Consider the following 17614-nt stretch of genomic DNA (forward strand, 5'->3'; position numbering starts at 1 on the left):
CAGAAAAATATGCAAAAGATGCAGCATCATATGCTATTTCCACAATTTTTATGTGGATAATCTTGTCATCAGTTGTGATGGAGAGTCCCTACTTGCTATTTATAACAATGTTCATAGCAGATTATTAGAGGCACGCTTCGATTTGCGATCCTGCATTTCTAACTGTTCTAAGATACAATATAAAATGTTGGAGGATAAAACTATTTCTTCTCCCTTCCCAACCTTTGAGAAGGTATTGGGATATCTATATGATCCTATTCGGGACACGTTCAAACTTTCTCCCACTTTAGTGGGCCCTGAGGTCAATACCAACCGGGGGATTCTTTCGCAAATATCAGGAGTATATGACCCTTTATGTATGCTTCTCCCCGTCACGATACAGGGGAATATCATTGTCAGCTTGATCTGGAAAAGGAAGTTATCATGGCATGAATAGATACCCGAAGAGCTCAAACCCATGCCAAGGATCTAAAGGACTTGGGGAAGTTTGAATTTCCCAGGCATGTATTGTCAGAAAATCAGTGTTGAATTTATTTGTGATGCTTCGAAAAATGCGTACGGATTCACCCTGTATGTGAAACAGGGAGCAAATTGTTCTGTTATTCGCAAAGGCCAGAGTGGCCCCAATTAAAGGGAAGTCACTTCCCACTTTGGAACTATTGGCTATGTTTTTAGCCCTTAAGGTAGCCTCTCAGGTTTTGGGTGCTCTGGGGCCCCTTAACATTGATAATTTTTTCCTGATGTCCGATTCCCAAGTTGCCCTCTCGTGGGTCCTGAACGGTAAAGGATCCAAGAAAAATATATTCATTGAAAACAGGATCGCAGAGATCAAAAACTTTTCAGAAAATATTAAATTTGGCGTTTTACTGAAATTGAAATGTTTCTTCGTCGGAAAATCCGGCAGATCTAACTAGAGGTATCAATACTTTTAAATTTTCCCAATTATTCAATTTCTGGATGTATGGCCCGGAATGGCTCAATAGAGATAGCATTGATCGGCCAATCTCACCCTTTGTCTAAACGAAACTAATAAAATCGTATCATGTTTGTACTCTCAGGAGACACATCCTTCTGAAAATACTTTCCCGTTGGATATTACAAGGTATTCCAGCTTATCTAAGACAATCAGCATCTTAGAAAAAGTGTTCAAATTTTATTTGTTACATCACCGTAGTGCTAACAATTTTAACAGGGCCAAATTATTGCTATTTGCTAATATGAAAATGGAGGCCTTTTCTCATGAACTAGGTTACTTGAAAGAACCATCTGGTAAAGCGCCTCCCCCTAGGGTAACTGCCTTAGGGTTATTCCTTGATAAAGATGGGTTAATTAGAACCAGAGGTAGGATACAGAATTCTGATATTCTGCCCTTTGAGGTTTCCCCTTTTGTTGGGAAAAAATCATTTAACAAAACTGGCAATTAAGGAAGCTCATCTTAACTGTTGCCACATGGGAATTAATTCAACCCTCAGTAAGTTAAGGCTGTCTGGAGTTTGGATTCCTCAGGGGAGACAAGCCGTAAAAGCCTTCGTACATACTTACACTATATGTAAAAAATAAATGCTCTGCCTTGTAAGGCACCTGTAGAGTCGATATTACCTGCTCATAGGGCGAACTTTGTTCGCCCATTCAAACAAGTTGGTGTGGATTTCACCGGTCAATTTTCTATAAAGGTTGGAGGGGTAGAAGTTAAAATGTACATATTACTCTTTACATGCATGAGTTTACGTGCAATTCACTTAGAATTGCCGGATATGAGCACCCGCTCTTTCATGCTGGCCTTTGTTAGGTTTACCAATTTATTCGGTATCCTTACGCATGTATATTCCAATAACGCAAAATCTTTTGTTGCATTCGGAATATTGTTATCTAACATGCTTGAATCGGACAAGTTGAAGGAACAATTTAAATCCATACACATCATCCATCGAACAATTCCCCTTTACTCTGCCTGGCAAGGAGGGAGCCTGGGAGAGTCTAATTAAAACTGTCAAACAATGTTTGAGGAAACTGTTGGACAGAAGAAAGTTTCCTTATTTTGAATTTGACTGCACTTCACATCAGAATGTGCAAAAGGCAATAAATGACAGACCCCTCACTTATATTGCTTCTGCCAACAAAGACTTTAGTATTTTCAGTCCAAATTATTTTCTTCAAACAGGATATCAACCTCATTTGCTTATTAACAATTATGATGCTGAATTATGTCCTGACCCTCCCCCCCCCAAATAGGACTGCCTTATTACATTCCCTTGAAATGAGGAATAAATTTGTTGTAAAATTTAATCGTATCTGGCATAATGATTACCACTTGACATTAAGAGAAGTCAATGCCAAAAGCGGGAGCAATTTTGTCCCCAAGTTATCTGTTGGAGAGAGTACTTATTAAGACGCCCAACAAAACCAGACAATTTTGGAATCTTGGTAAAATAAATTAATTACTGGAAGCGACAATAACGTTAGTTCCGCGGTTGTTCTTAAGGATGGGTGCGAACAGGTCCATTCCTTAAAAAATCTTGTGCCCTTAGAAGGGTAATGATCATATTACATCAACTGAGTTTATAGAAGGAGGTCCCTTTTTCTGTCCATCCTGTTATGTTCCTAATGATGGAACATCGGCAATCGTGTGCTGAGATTCCTGTGACAGCTGGTACCATTTCAGCTGCGTAGGAGTTAATTGGCAAAATACCTTAGGAGTAGAAATTAGCTAATCTCTGGATGCATGAGAATTAAGTTTAAACTGAAAATTGACAGAGTGGCACACAATAATAAAAAAGTTTAAGTCGTAATTAACTTGTATTGGGAAAAAGTAATGATTATCCATTACTTTTTCCTCTGTGTACTATTAAGAAAGTCTGTTAAGAATTAATGTTATAATTTTTGAATCTCTTTAAATTGTCAACAAACATTAATAAGAAATTTAACTGAATTAAAACATATCGAATTATAAATTTGCCTAAGACTTATGTTTATTGGATTAACTTGCTATTTATCGTTTATCCAACCGTTTTATTAATTAACTTGTATTGGGAAAAAAGTAATGATTATCCATTACTTTTTCCTCTTCTCCTTGGCTGTGTGTGAGAAATTCCATATACAACCGCCATCTTTCATTTAGGCCGGCCATACAGCTCTAGTAGCTGGTCTGTGATTGGTTTAATTTGAATGTGTCAGGTGATTTGACTTGGCACCTTTTTTGCATTCATGCATTTATTTTCAGTCTAAGAAAAACACGGGATCAGGATAGACTCAAACCACAGCGGTTCTCTCACTAGGAAGCCATGACAATTCCTTCATGGACACCAAACAGTTGGTGAATGCAGAACACTTCTCTACAAGCAGAGACAACTTATATTGCTGAATCTATTCAAATCAAAGAGGACATTCAAGAAACTGTCATGTTTATTGTCCAAATATTGGATCTTATCTCATTTCTTCTTGAGTCCCAATGGGCTCACATTATGCCTGATTATAGGCGCCATCATTCGCGCCATGTTCTCCATGAACATCATGGATTCTTCCAAAGGAACAACGAACTAACATTCCAACAATAAGAATTCGAACTAAAGGCTCCATGTATATGGGAACAAATCGGGCTACTGTTTTGCAAAAAGACTATACCAGAACGAAAGAACTTTCATTGCAGTTACTTGTGAATAAATTTTGAGTTTAAAAGGTATGGCTTTTGTTTGTTGGTTGGTTGTTTTACGGCATATGAACCCTTTTTGGGTTATTTAATGCCGAATCCAAAGATTCGGAAGAAAAAATTTTTTTAATAGAATATATTGTTTTCACGTCGGTTTCTATTTAACCCATAGTTGGGACCCTAGCAGGTACTACCACTCCGGGTCAGAGTGGACCTGGGAGCAATGGCAATTAAAGGGTGGCTCCACACTCCCTAAAGCCCACAAGCTGGGGCCTCACCACTGGATATAGTTCAAGGTCATATCCAGAACCTTTGTGGAATTCATTTGATTCTGCAGGGAGAAAATTGAGTGCGTAGGAAAGAAATTTCTTACATTTGGGAAAAGGAGTCAAAATATACAAAATACTGTTAAAAACCCACCGAATATGTTAGTCTATGTCACGGTAACATGGAGCTAGTTTGTGCAGTTTTTCATTTTTAATTCATTTTCCCAAACTTAACGTGTTCAGAGAGTCCAGCGTCATTTAGTTTTCCAATGCATCGGTAAACACTGTTTTTCGAACTAAAACATTTTACATTAAATAACATTTAAAAAATTATCCAGTTAGGTAAAAAAGTAACTTATCTCGCCTTTGATAACATTTGTTATATATTTGTTTTTTGACAACTTTGGAATCTATGTGTATAGTCTAAATTTATGTTTTTATTGTATGGGTAAATATCTTACACTACGACAGAAAACTGACCACTAATTTGTTTTTTTTTTGGGGGGGGGTATTCGAGGTCGCTGACAACGAATCTGAATCAAACCCGTTGCAAGTTTACCATTTACATGGTATGAACCCCTGGACCTTGGGACTATTTTGCGATTTCACCGCCTTCAGTAATGTTTTTCTTACATGATGCATTTGTGTGCGAACAGGTGTAGTGAAGTAGGAGTGTCAGAAGTCGCCATTAAAAAAGTGATTAATTAGACTTGTTATCTTTTGAAGCTTGTAACAATATAAATAATGTAATTTAAATTTTTTTTTTTTTTTCAATAAAAGGAGCAAAGACCAAACTTTAAAATAGGTTTTATAGAAAAATATAAAAAATTTTTTTACACATCAGGTTTTTCTTTAAAAAGATTTCACGGAATTCAATGAATTTTAACTTAATCTAAAAAAAAACATTGAATGAAATAGAAAAAAGAATTTTAATTGTACGAAATATTCTGGACACTATAACAAGATAAGGTTTCACTTAAAACAATTCAACATGGTTTTTAAAAAGGTTTTAAACTTTCGACTTTACAGGTAAATTTGCAAATAACTTTTTTTTGTTGTTTTAAATTAGCTTATTTTATTTATTGATCTTTTATTTTCAATTTGTGATATAAATTGAAGGGGAGAAAATGAATTTTCATTTGAATAGACAGTTCAAAATGGGGGGGGGGGATTAAAAAAAATCTAGAATATTATATTCGGTTTATTGGAAAGAGCATAAAATTTCCCATCAAACTTGAAAATATCGTAAAAATTAAACCATTGATAGATTTTTTAAGTTTAAAAATTGAAAAATTTAACTCTTAAAATTAAATTTATTTCATTACGTAAAAAAAAAAAATTGGCTGCATGAACGCGCGCAGGCTCATTGTAAACACTTAAAAAATATTTCTCTTATTTTTTTTTTTTTTAAACTTATTTTGAAAGTATATTCCATAAAAAACAAACAACCCACTTTTAAAAGGGAAATTACGAGTTTTTTTTATATTTTATTCCCAGTTTTGTGTTAGGGGTGTCAAAAATTCCCAAAAAATTCTGACTAGCAGTGAAGTGACTTGTCGCGCAAGAATTTTTAAGCAGCTATCTATAAATATAAAAGCAAAAATGTATGTATGTGTGTTCGCTTTTTCTGTATGTCTACAAAAGGCTTTTTTCAGAGAAGCGGTCAGTCGGTTCACAACTTTTTAAAACTTTATATCACATGTAAATCGTAATATCTCAGAGTTAACAACGGAGCTCGCCTGTCTATTTAATTTGCTCGACTTCGGGAAGATAAATATTCAACATTTGTCGCATGTAGATTAGTCTTTTTCCTATAATAAAAGGAACACTAATCCTGGCGGTATTTTCCGTCTATCGGCGGAAATGTCCAAAAGCAATCAGCTTTGATCAATGTGGAAATATTTTCCATATATCAAACAATTGCTATTAAATTTGGACAAGTGGAGCTGGTCCCCACCTCCCACCAACATCTCGGTAAAATAAAAATGGCGTTCCTGCAGTAAATGAAATACTATCCCGCAGTCAAACTTGACCTCATTAAGTCATTAAAACGTGCACCTGCAAAATCTAAGTAAAGTTAAATAAATTCCACCGTTAGCATCTCATGGTGGCCCAATGGTTAACGTTGCTCTCTTTTTTCACACTTTAATTTCCAACTTTGCCTCAAGGGTTCGATCCTCATACTTACCTACCAAAACTTTTTATTTTAACCCCCACCCCACCCGGAGTTTTGATTTACCCAAAACCACATACACACCTCCAAACACCCGGGCAACGCCGGGTACCCCTTGCTAGTCATATATATATATATATATATATATATATAAAAGCGAAAATGTATGTATGGATGTCTGCTAAAAAATTTCGACAGACGCAACGAAAATTCACAAACTCTGTATCACATCAAAGCTCCATCCTTTGCTTGAAAAATATCGAAAAATTGGCCAAAAACGTTAACTTTTTCACCCTGAAATCGACAATTTCGACAGGGACGGGGGGGGGGGGCGGTCAACAAAAACGGTGGTGCGAGACTTTTCGATTTTTTAAATTTAAATATTGAACCAGTGTTATTTAAGTCATTTTTCACGTAACGTTCGTTTTTTTTAAACTTCGCTTATCCACCCCCGACCACACACCCAGGTACCCACCGATTTAAATTTTAATATCGAAACAGGCTTATTTAAGCCATTTTTTTACGTGTTGGTTTTTCTGGTTTCATCATTCGTTTGCCTTACGTTAGTTTTTTGTCCCCCGCTTAAGTGTTAAATTTTTTTTTTTTTTTTTACTTTGCTTATAACAAACCTGGTCATTGACGTCGTCGTAACGATTTACGACTTCCAGGCTCGCACCTGTCAATTTGGTTCTTAAATTCAATCTTTCACTAACTCATTCTGGCTGGCCGATTTTATTTTCAAACTTTGCCTCAAGGCTTCCAGTTCGATCCTACCACTCCCCCGTTTTTTTATTTAACACCACACCCGGGCAACGCCGGGTACTCCCGCTAGTTTGAAATAAAGTTAAAAATAAAAAGTTAACGAGCAGTTTACAAAAACAAGCACCAAACATTTTGCGTTTTTTTTTGGGGGGGGATTACAATTATATAACTTGTGTAGCTTAATAGGTGCTTCTGCAGGTTAATTAACCGTTTTTCCGTAAGTAACGCGCCGATATTTACCGATTAGAATACCATTTAGATCCGTTTTCTGTTTACATTGGGGAGGAGGCGTCCCAACACCACCCCTTCCCCAATGTTAAGCTACAAATTCTTTACTTGCACACCCCCCTTTTAAGCTCTTGCATGGACCATGGTTCCGTGCAAATTTGGCCTCAAAAAGGCCAATCTGTGAAGCCTTAGAAAAGCCATATTTTCCAAACAAGATTGCGGTCACGACTGTTTTACATTTAGTCTAATAATTGTTAAAAAAATAAAAATAAAAAAATTTTTTCGGGGTTCATTTCAGCCTTAGCGTCTAAGGTGTCATAAAAACTTTGTCAAATAATTTACGCCGCTAAACTACACATTTGCCGTTAATTAACAGAAAAATTGGTGCAAGTCCAGTAGGGTTTGCCAAATGATTGAAAAATGGACCGCATTTGTGTTAACTATACGAACTATGCAAAAGCGGAAGAGACTTAATGATTTTTTAAAACCTTTGTTTATCTTCAAATTGCAATTAATAATTGATATTATACTTGTTAGGTTTTAAGATTTACATAGTTTAACGATTAATATCAAACATTTGTATATTAAATATGCAATACGGTTTTACTTAATGCTCAATTGGTTACCTACGGGCTTCCATATTTTGTTCAGTAAAAAAGAAATAATATAAGTGGGGGGGGGGGCTTACAAAATGCTTAATATTTGTGCAATATTTTCAAATTGGTTTTAATCTGGCGATAAAATCGCCAGACAAGAGTCATGTTTATATTAAAACTTAATATTTTAAAAAATTTAAACAATTAAAAATCTATGTTGTAACGGGACATTTTGAAATGGAATTTTAGTCGTTTTAATCTTTTTAAAATTAAAAAAAATTTAGGAAGTTTCTTTTTAGCAATTTAATTCGAAAAAAGGCTATTTCAAAATAAAAACATTAAATTTATATCTTTTAATTGCAACTTCAAGGTAAATTTTTGTTCAATACGTGTAAACTCTTTCATAAAATAGAACTGTCGATAGATTTAAATATATTTTGTTCGAATTTCAAAAAAATAAAAAATAAAAATAAATGGGGGGCACGCACTAAAAATATTTTCTCTCGTATATTTTACGGAAACTGCATTTTATATGTAATTTCATTCTAAAATGGATAAGTATCGAAAATTTCACGAAAATCTGACCATTAATTGATTTTTGCTAGATTTTTTGCTGTTTTCACGTTCGAAATGCATGGGAACGAAATGGGAACGTTATTTCAAAGCGCCAATTATGTAAACACAATTTTCGTCTCGCAATTTTTATTATTTTCGTACAATGAAAAAAAAAATTGTTTAAATCATTACTAGTTTATTTTGCCCTTTTAAAAAAAAAAAGTTATTGATATTAATTTATAATAAAGTTGCATCATTTTACGTATGGGGGGGGGGGTAATTCTGTGGTGACCTTTGGAGGTGTCTGAAGACCAGATTAGCACTTGCGGCACTTGATAACGAGTGTGGAGTGGTGTGGACCCTGCGCAAACACTGGTCTATTTAGCCATGAAAAACTTTCAGGAAAAAAAAAACCAAATTGATTTTAAACTCTAAATTAATCGAGCGTGTTTTCAGTTTTTACTTTGAGTGTTTCTTAGGTATGGGCAATTAAATGGCTGCTTCGGTAGGGTGGGGGGGGGGTTAACGCCGGTTAATAATTTTAAATTACTTTATTGTACTTTAAACTAATCTTTCAAGTTAATCCCCCCCCCCCAAGAAAAAAAAAAGTGAAATAAATACATGGAATAATCTTTTTTATCTCAAATCTGGAAAACTCTACATTTCACGTAAAAATTCATTATGACAATGATAGGGTTTACATTCTGGAATTATTTCCAAGTTAAGTATTAAGTTAAAGCCTTAAGATAACATTTTTAGATTTTGTTTCCATAGGCACGTGCGCTCTAACCCCCCCCCCCTAAATGTAAACAGAAAACAGTTAAAATCTAAAAATGTTAAAAGGTATTCTAATCGGTAAATGTCGGCGCGTTACTTACGGAAAAACGGTTCATTAAACAGCAGAAACACCTGTTAAAAAACAAATGTTTGATGCTTAGGTTTTTGTAAACCGTACTAAAAACGTAAAAAAAAAAAAAATCCAAAAATCCCAAAAGTACTATGCTTTAAATTGTTTTAGACAATTTTCATCGAATTTTAAGTTAAGTTATCCGCTAATGAAAAATTAAGTTGTTCTGATAAAAAAAAAAAAAAAAAAAAAAAAAAGTCTTTCCGACGTTACCCCTCCCCCACACACTTTGAATGCTTTTCATTAGTAAATATGAAGAATTACTAGCAGTGTCAGAAATTTCGTGAAAACTATTGAATAATTCCACTCGCTATCTTTCGAAGCTTATAACTCCTCGAAAAATGTAATTCAAGCCCTAATTCGCCCCCCCCCCCCAATTAAAAGGAGCAAGGACCAAGGTTTCATTAAAAAAAAAAAAAAAAGTTTTTAAAAAGGTTTTAAACTTCGGACTACAGGTAAATTTCTAAAAAAACACTTTTGTTTTAAATTTGAGTATATTTATCGATCTTTTATCTTCAATTTGTGATATATAAAATTTTGGTACATAAAATTATTTAATGTTTAATAGACATTTTAAAATGAGGGGGGTGAATTAAAAAAAAATTTTTAAAAAACGTTTGTCTAAATCATATTCGATTTATTGGAAAGAGCATAAAATTTCACATTGACCCTGAAAATATCGTAAAAATAGAAAAATTTTGATTTTTAAAGTTTAAAAATTGAAAAATACTGAACTCGTAAAATTCAATTAATTTCATTGTTTTTAATATTTCTATTACTTTTTATACAACTTTAATAGTTAATTTTGGAAGTATAATCCATAAAGAAAATAAACAACCCACCTTTAAAAGAAATTACGAGTTTTATATTTTATTTGCAGTTTCGTGTTAGGGGTGTCAAATTCCTACAAAAATTCTGATACACCTAGAATTACTCCACCCTCGAAAATTACCACTGTTATAGGTTTTCGGAGTTGCTGAAAACGAAAATAACGTTTAAAATTAAAAAAATTTTTAAAAATTCTGTTTACATTCGGTGGGAGGCGGTGTTGTGGCGGCCGAAACAAAACAGTTAAACTGTACTATAACTTCTATAACTATATATAAGTTCTATAACTGAATCCCCTTAAAAATAAATAAATGAAATCGGCAGCCCCCCCCCCCTAAAAAAAAAGTGACCATAAAGTGAGTGCATACTGCATTTCTTCATATCTTGGAAACTACTTGTTTCCTGGAATTTTAAAGGAAGTGGTAATTTTAAACGATTTTCCGAGGGTGGAAAGAATCGTGGCCACAAAGTGGGTGCTCATTTTACGTTAAATTATAGAAAAGTGATCCCTACTTTTAAAACATACATTTCTTCATATCTTGGAAACTAATTTGCCGCAATTTTAAACGTTATTTTGGTTTTTCAGCGACCCCGAAAACCGATTAGAGTGGTAAAAGGAATTTGAAGGGGGAGTAATTCCTCATAATTTTAAATGTTCCATAAGATTCGTACGCCATGTGAAAAGGCAGTTTGCTACGTGAAGAGACATTCAACGGCCGTCGTTTACGCGCGCGGCGTAAACGGAAGCTGTAAAATGGGCAGATTTGCCGTTTAGTTGTACAAATAGCCTCGAAGCCTATTATCACAGAAATGGACACGTTGGGTCGACACCGGTATATAGCGAAACCACGTTCTTTAACAAATAAAGATTAAGTTTAATGATTAAATGTGTTTTTATAATTTAAAATATCGAACAATACAAATACGTTAAAAAAAAAAAAAAAAAAAAAAAAATGAAGTTTAAGACTTCATCTTGCATTCTTTAAACACCTTGATTAATCGATATCAAATTTTAATCACAAGATTACATTTTAAATAATCACGTAAATATAAACAAACGTTTGTTTACATTAATCGTTATATACCGGTGTCGACTTAACGTGTGGCTTTGTGATAATAGGCTTCGAGCCTATTTGTGCAACTAAACGGCAAATCTGTTGGAAAAGGTCTTGGTTTCAGGAGTTAATACCATGCAAACGCTAAATTTGCGACGGGTTTGATGAAAAATGAAAATATCGAAAAAAAAAGTTTAGAAAAAACTAAATAAACAGTTCAAATTAGTATTTTTTACCCCCTTAATTCCACAAATAGAATTTTTGGCATACCGATTTTTAATTTAACAGTTCAAATAATTAGAATTTAAAATAACTGTCGTATGAGCCCTCTCGGTTGTATTTTCTTTTCGTTAACGACACTGACTTTCAGCTATCTCCACAACCATTCCGGAGGCCCCTTAATTTTGTTTGGGTTGCTAATTTCTTTATGGCACCTCCAATTTGTTCCTTTTTACTTCTGTCATTAGTCCTTTTTGTAAGAGGTTATTTTCTCGTAAGAATTTTCGCCTCCTTGTAACAACTCCAAAATTTGCACATGATTGTCAAATCCATGCTGAAGGGGTTAGGGTAATTTTCTGCCTCGACACCACTTACAGAGCTTTTCTCCGAACTCACGAGGCGGGACCCTATCCGTATAGGTTAGCCCCGTTATGGAATGAAATTCATAATATCCAAGTAGTATTTGGTTTACAGTGAAAAATTTATGATAACGAGCAAAAGGTTAGATTTTTAAGAAAAGCTAATATTAAAGATGGGAAGGGAGTGTCGGGCGTTTTAACTGGAGGTTATCTCCGTGGCGTGCTCCATAAATTTCATAATGGCCGACTTCAACGCGCTCTCATAAAAACCGTTTTTCCGCTGTAAAAAAGGTACTGGTCGCGATTTGAGTTCCCTGCCGAACACAATAAGAAAAAAAAAAAAAACACTGACTTCTACGCATAAGCAAAGGACATGTTTTAGTTGCCATAGTTACTAAACGATCATGAATTTTTATCGACTTTTTATAAGTTTTACTGTTTATGAATAAGTAAAACTTATAAAAAGTCGATAAAAGTGAGACAAACAGTAAAACGTCATTTAAAAAAATGTTATTTAAAAGAAAATCGATACTGTTTATGAATTGAAATTACTACACATTTAATAATTTTATCGACTTTAAAAATTACTAAACATTTATTAAAAACAATGGGTGCTAGTGCACTTATGATTCGCGCTATATGATAAATATATATAGAAAATGCTATTAAAAAAGTCGATAAAATTTACTAATAAATGTGTAGTAATTTACTTTATTTCAATATTCATAAACAGTAAAACTTATAAAAAAAAGTCGATAAAAATTCATGATCGTTTAGGTACTATGGCAACTAAAACATGTCCTTTGCTTATGCGTAGAAGTCAGTGTTTTTTATGGTGTTCGGCAGGGAACTCAATCGCGACCAGTACAAAAAAAAAACTATCAAATTAAGTGATTTTTTTCGGAGATCTTCAGTTCAAAACGGATACGTACAATATAACCTTTTTCGATATTTTCATTTTTTTAATGTCTTGAGTACCGGTTTATTTAATCACGAAAACTGATGGTACAATTTGAGGAAGGGGGCAAAAGCATTGAACATGAAAAATATTTAGTGGAGAAAAATAAAGCACGAAATAAAAGTATGAATCAAATTTACCCAAAGAAATATAAAAATACGCGATCGACTAAAAAAAAAAAAAAAAAAAAAAAAAAAAAGTCAGAGTTATACGAAAGTGAAAAGGGAGCGATCATTAAAAAAAGGTCAATGTACTTGTCCACCGTTCTTAACATGGAGAGGGTGTTTATTCCTAAAATCGTTTTGTTTTCAACCTTCCCGTAATCAGGGGAGTTTCAAACTAGAAAGAAAACCTAGCTGGGTCGAGTAATAAAAACTTTTTGGGGATTTGTATTACTGTACAGATTCGAAAGAGTTGTCAAAAAAAAAAAAAAATAAATAAATAAAAAATAAATGTTACCAAAAGGCAAGAGTTTTCTACCTAACTGGATATAATTTTCGTGTTTTTATTCAATGTAACATGTTTATTCAGCTCGAAAAACTGTTTACCGATGTAATGGAAAATTCCAAATGGCGCTCGAAACAGTGTTTACCGATGTATTGAAAAATTCATAATGGCTCCCGACACTCTTTAACACGTAAGTTTGGGAAAAGGTGTTATAAATAATAAACTAGACAAAATACTATTAGAAATTCGCTCAATATATATTATCGTGACATAGGTTGACATTCAGTGGTATTTTAATATTGTCTAGTTTATTATTTATAACACCTTTTCCCAAACTTACCGTGTTAAAGAGTGTCGGGAGCCATGAATTTTTCAATACATCGGTAAACACTGCATGTTTTGAGCTGAATAAACATGTTACATTGAATAAAAAACACGAAAAAATATCCAGTTTGGTAGAAAAGTAATTTAGTTTGACAACTTGTTCGAATCTGTGTACAGTAATACAAACCCACTTTTTGTTTGCCAAGTTTAAAGTTTCGACGGTAGAAATCGCTCAAGTGAAGTCAAATGTTTTTTCTTTTGTAGGATTATATGAAGAATAATACATATACATTGTTTTTACCGGGAATAAAGCGACAAACAGAAGGTGAGCGATTTTTTCTTTTCAAGTTTTAAACAGATTGTAAGATTTTAACGGCTGTGTTTCAAAACAGTTAAGAGGGGGGGAAAAAAAAAAAAAAAAAAAAAAAAACGCATGTAGTTGCAAAGGTAAATCGTACAACTGGAAAATTATCTGAAAGTGTATATCGGTTAGATTTTTACGATCGCGAGGCTTCATTTCAATACCGAGACTGATGCAAGGATGAAAACATTAAATAGGGCTTTAATATTGTAAAGCGCAAATTTAAAGGGGAATATGGTATTTATGGTGAAAAGATGTGATACTAGGGTTAGAAAGTGGGATTGAAGAGGCCTCTCTCTCCGCTGTTCTCTGGAAAGGGCGCTTCAAGCGATTAGCAATAAACTAATCCCTTCAAGGAGGCCGTACCTCCTAAACTGCAAAGGAAGGACCAGCAACATACCGTTGTCAAAAGGGAAGAGACATTTCAGAAATGGCAGTGTTGATGGTGCTTAGGGCGAATAAAATTTGCGGCAGATATTTTCAGTTAGGAAAAAGCTTTTTTGTTAATATCGATTAGTCTTGTGGGGGTTCAGTTTTCGGCCGACGTACACGAGTGCTACCCTTGTAGCGAAACGCATACGGAAAGAAATTTGGGTGTGCGAGTTTTGGATGGATATTTTTTTTTGCCGGAGTTTATTATAGGGGTATTTTTTTTTTTTAGATTAGGTCACCTCCAATTTTCTTTTTTCGATTATGCCGACTACGAAAATTGCATTTTTCGATAACTACTTATTTCTGCAAAATTTCAATGCGATTTTCGTATTCAGCGTAGTCGAAACCCCTTAAAAGTCGTCATTTAAAAGAAAATTGAGGTGGACCTGGACCTAATCTGAAAGTTTACCGTTATAAGGTAATCAGCAGGAAAATTGAAAATAGCGCGGGTACTTTCACCTAACAATTTAATAACAGCGTAAAACTTAAATACTATCTAAAAATAGCGCGGATCAATAGGTGCAGTCACTAGCACCATAACATTTCACTATTTCGACGACATTCCATTAGAGGTACGTACACTCTAAAGCTTTTTGTTCATCGCCACACGTGCTAATTTTGACTTTCCTTAAGTTTTTTTTTAACCCGATAAACTTCGGGGAGAAAAAGAAAAAAAATGCAATAATAAAATACGCTAAGTCCAAGCCAAAGTAAATAAACAAGTCACACACGCAAAAATTCTTTCCTTGTAAAAATAGCGACCCCCAAGTCGAACTACGTACAACATAGGAGCCGAGGGGTACTCGTGTATATCAGCCCAGTTTTTAATTATAACGTTGTACTAAATTGAACAAACTTTGCGACCACGATGAATGAGAGCGGGGTAAATAAATCCTTTTTTTTTTTTTAACCCCTACCTTCCGGTCAGAGTTACCCCCTTTTTTTTTTTTTTCATCGTGGTCAAAGTTTGTGTTCAATTTAGTACAACGTTATAATTGAAAACTATAGCCCCCACGTGAAAACACAATCTGAAACTCGAGTCTGTAATCGAAAAAAGTAAAAATGAAAATTGTGGAATTTAAGGGGGGGGGGTCACTCGACAACGTCCGCCGAAAGCATAAAAATCTCAAATTAAAAATTGTTAGTATAACTTTCCAGTTAAAAATGAGTTTTTTTTTAAAGAAACAAATGCTCATAAAAGTTGCTCGAAGTTAAAATTCTGAATAGAAAAAAAAAAAAAAAAAAAAAAAAAAACGGTTATGAAAACAAGCGCCACTTGCATATGATGGTGAAAATGAAATCAGATGAGGAAAACAGTTGAAAGGAGAACATTTGTAGGAAGTAAAAAACTTTCAACACAGAATGGATGGCCCTTAAAAGGGCCGTTTACAAGTTCTAGTTATACTAAAAACTTGTTTGAATTACTTTTTGGACTTCTTTGCCTTTGCAGCTTTTTTGGCAGCCGGTTTCTTAGCTTTGGCAGCAGGCTTCTTCTTGGCAGGGGATTTCTTCACCTTAGGAGACTTTTTAGGGGTAGACTTCTTAGCCTTTGCAGATTTCTTAGGTGCGGCTTTTTTTACTTTCTTAGTAGCGGTCTTCTTGGTAGCCTTGGCTTTGGCAGGTTTCTTGGTCTTGCTGGCGGGTTTCTTAGCCTTGGGTTTGCTATCTGGCTTGGCAAGTTTAAAGGATCCGGATGCACCAGTACCAGACACTTGCTTAAGGATTTTAGCAGTAACGCCGGCTTTCAATGAAAGTTTTACGCTGTTGTTGACAATTTTGAGGTTGTCACCAACTTTGTAGTTGGCATTGATGTACTTGACGATCGCCTGTCTGGAAGAACCTCCTCTCTCTTTCAAGGCAGTGATGGCGGCAATGACCATTTCCCTGTATTTGGGGTGGTTATTTTGAGATGGCTTCTTGGATTTGGACTTGGCTTTCTTGGCCTTAGCCGCAGGAGCGGCTGGGGCAGCGGGAGCCTCAACGGGAGCTTCGGTGTCAGTCATGGTTAGTCGTGCAGGTTGGCGAGTGAGTGACGCGGTGAAAGATGTTTACTCTCGAATGCGAAAGTGAATTGTGATCAGCAGTCGCACGCTCACTGCTTTTATACCAAACGCGCGGACGTAGTTGTAGACAAAATACAAACTTGTCTCGGCGGGCACTAACAAATTAAAATTTTCAGCGATATGTGCTATAGTGATATTAAAAACAATTCTTCTTTTATTAATTATGTGTTAAAATATAATTGCCTCACTCATATATCGATAGCAGAGATATTTCTTTTTACTCAGTATGTAGTTTTTGTCCGCTAAACTAATTACTTTTTACTTTAAAAGAGATTTTAGAACGCCATAACACAAGCAAACAACAGTACCCCATTTATGAAAATTCTTATAAAATTACTTTTTTTAATTTTTTTATCATGTTTTTTATATCAAATGATTGTCAGATGCATATTCTTAATATTTCAATACCATTTTCATTTAAACATTAATTTATAATTTGATAAAAACCATTTAAAATTTGATCGCTAAAGCACACGACTGGTGGAGGCACTTCAGGAAATTGCAAGTGTACATATACTAATTTAACTCTTATAAAGTAACATTTTTTAGGTTTAGCAATATTTTATTGATACTTTCGATCACTTTAAACAATTTAATAAAATCATTTCAGTTTCGTTATAAAAGCATAATCTTTAAACGCAAACAGCAACAATGGGCCCCAGTTCAAAGTATGTTCGCTTCAAGCGGACTCCATTTTTTGATCAAATCTAATTTATAACTAATCATGTTTCGCATATTTTTAATTAAAAATACTTTATATTGAGTTTTTAGTGAAATTGAAATAGATTATTTATGAATAAATTGCAATAAAGATAATTAAAAAGTATATATATTTAAACGAATTTTAATGTAAAATTTAAAAAGAAAAAACAGATTTTTGTTTAAAAAAATGTCGTTAATATTGATTATTGACTAGTTTTTTTTTTTTTTACTAAATTCGATATTGTCTTTTTTTGTATTGGTTTTGGTTCAATAGGTTCAGATGTTACAATATTAAAAATCGCTTGCTTGTTTTTTTTTTTTTTTAATGAATAATTATTTCGTCAATTTTCATGCATCAAAAATTATCTGAATTTTCAGCAAAGCAAAGCACGTTAAATTTCGTCTGGCCATTCGTCAAAGTTTTCGTTCGTTGCAATTTTTAGGCTTAAATCTTTATTTATTTCAAGTAATTTTGTTTAGTTCTTTTTTAGAATAGTGACTCCTCCGAAAAATATGGGCAGGAGGCGCAATTGAAATTGACTTTTGCATCAAAACTTTGAAAATTTTATTAATTTCAGAAGTTTTTACAATAATTATAAAGTAAATTATGTACAAGGCCATTCAAAAGTGTTGAGATGGATGTGTTTGTGGTCACCCTTGTCAATCTGCCTTATAATTGTTTAAGGTATTCCTAGCTAGAATCCTCAGTCGCCATAATACCACATTCACTCCA

The 17614-nt window shown here is 34.0% G+C and overlaps 2 protein-coding genes across 2 annotated transcripts in view; one reads left to right on the plus strand and one right to left on the minus strand.

Annotated features, from left to right (window-relative positions):
• LOC145293863 (uncharacterized) overlaps positions 1-17614 on the plus strand; it is a 101711-nt gene that overhangs the window by 59770 nt on the left and 24327 nt on the right. Inside the window, exon 4 of the mRNA XM_080140602.1 lies at positions 13588-13648. Within this exon, the coding sequence (XP_079996728.1) occupies positions 13588-13648 (61 nt within the window). The remainder of the gene's footprint in view (positions 1-13587; positions 13649-17614) is intronic.
• On the minus strand, positions 15398-16186 carry LOC145293864 (histone H1-delta-like). Its single transcript, XM_080140603.1, has one exon. The coding sequence runs from the start codon at positions 16117-16119 to the stop codon at positions 15538-15540; it is 582 nt and encodes a 193-aa protein (XP_079996729.1). The 5' UTR covers positions 16120-16186; the 3' UTR covers positions 15398-15537.

The sequence above is a fragment of the Euprymna scolopes genome, chromosome 15, assembly GCF_053919585.1.
Source record: "Euprymna scolopes isolate OS-2025 chromosome 15, ASM5391958v1, whole genome shotgun sequence".
Taxonomy (NCBI): Eukaryota; Metazoa; Mollusca; class Cephalopoda; order Sepiida; family Sepiolidae; genus Euprymna; species Euprymna scolopes.

Excerpts from the sequence above, each read along its gene's own strand:
- LOC145293864 (XM_080140603.1), bottom strand. The coding sequence starts at position 16,119 with ATGACTGACACCGAAGCTCCCGTTGAGGCTCCCGCTGCCCCAGCCGCT.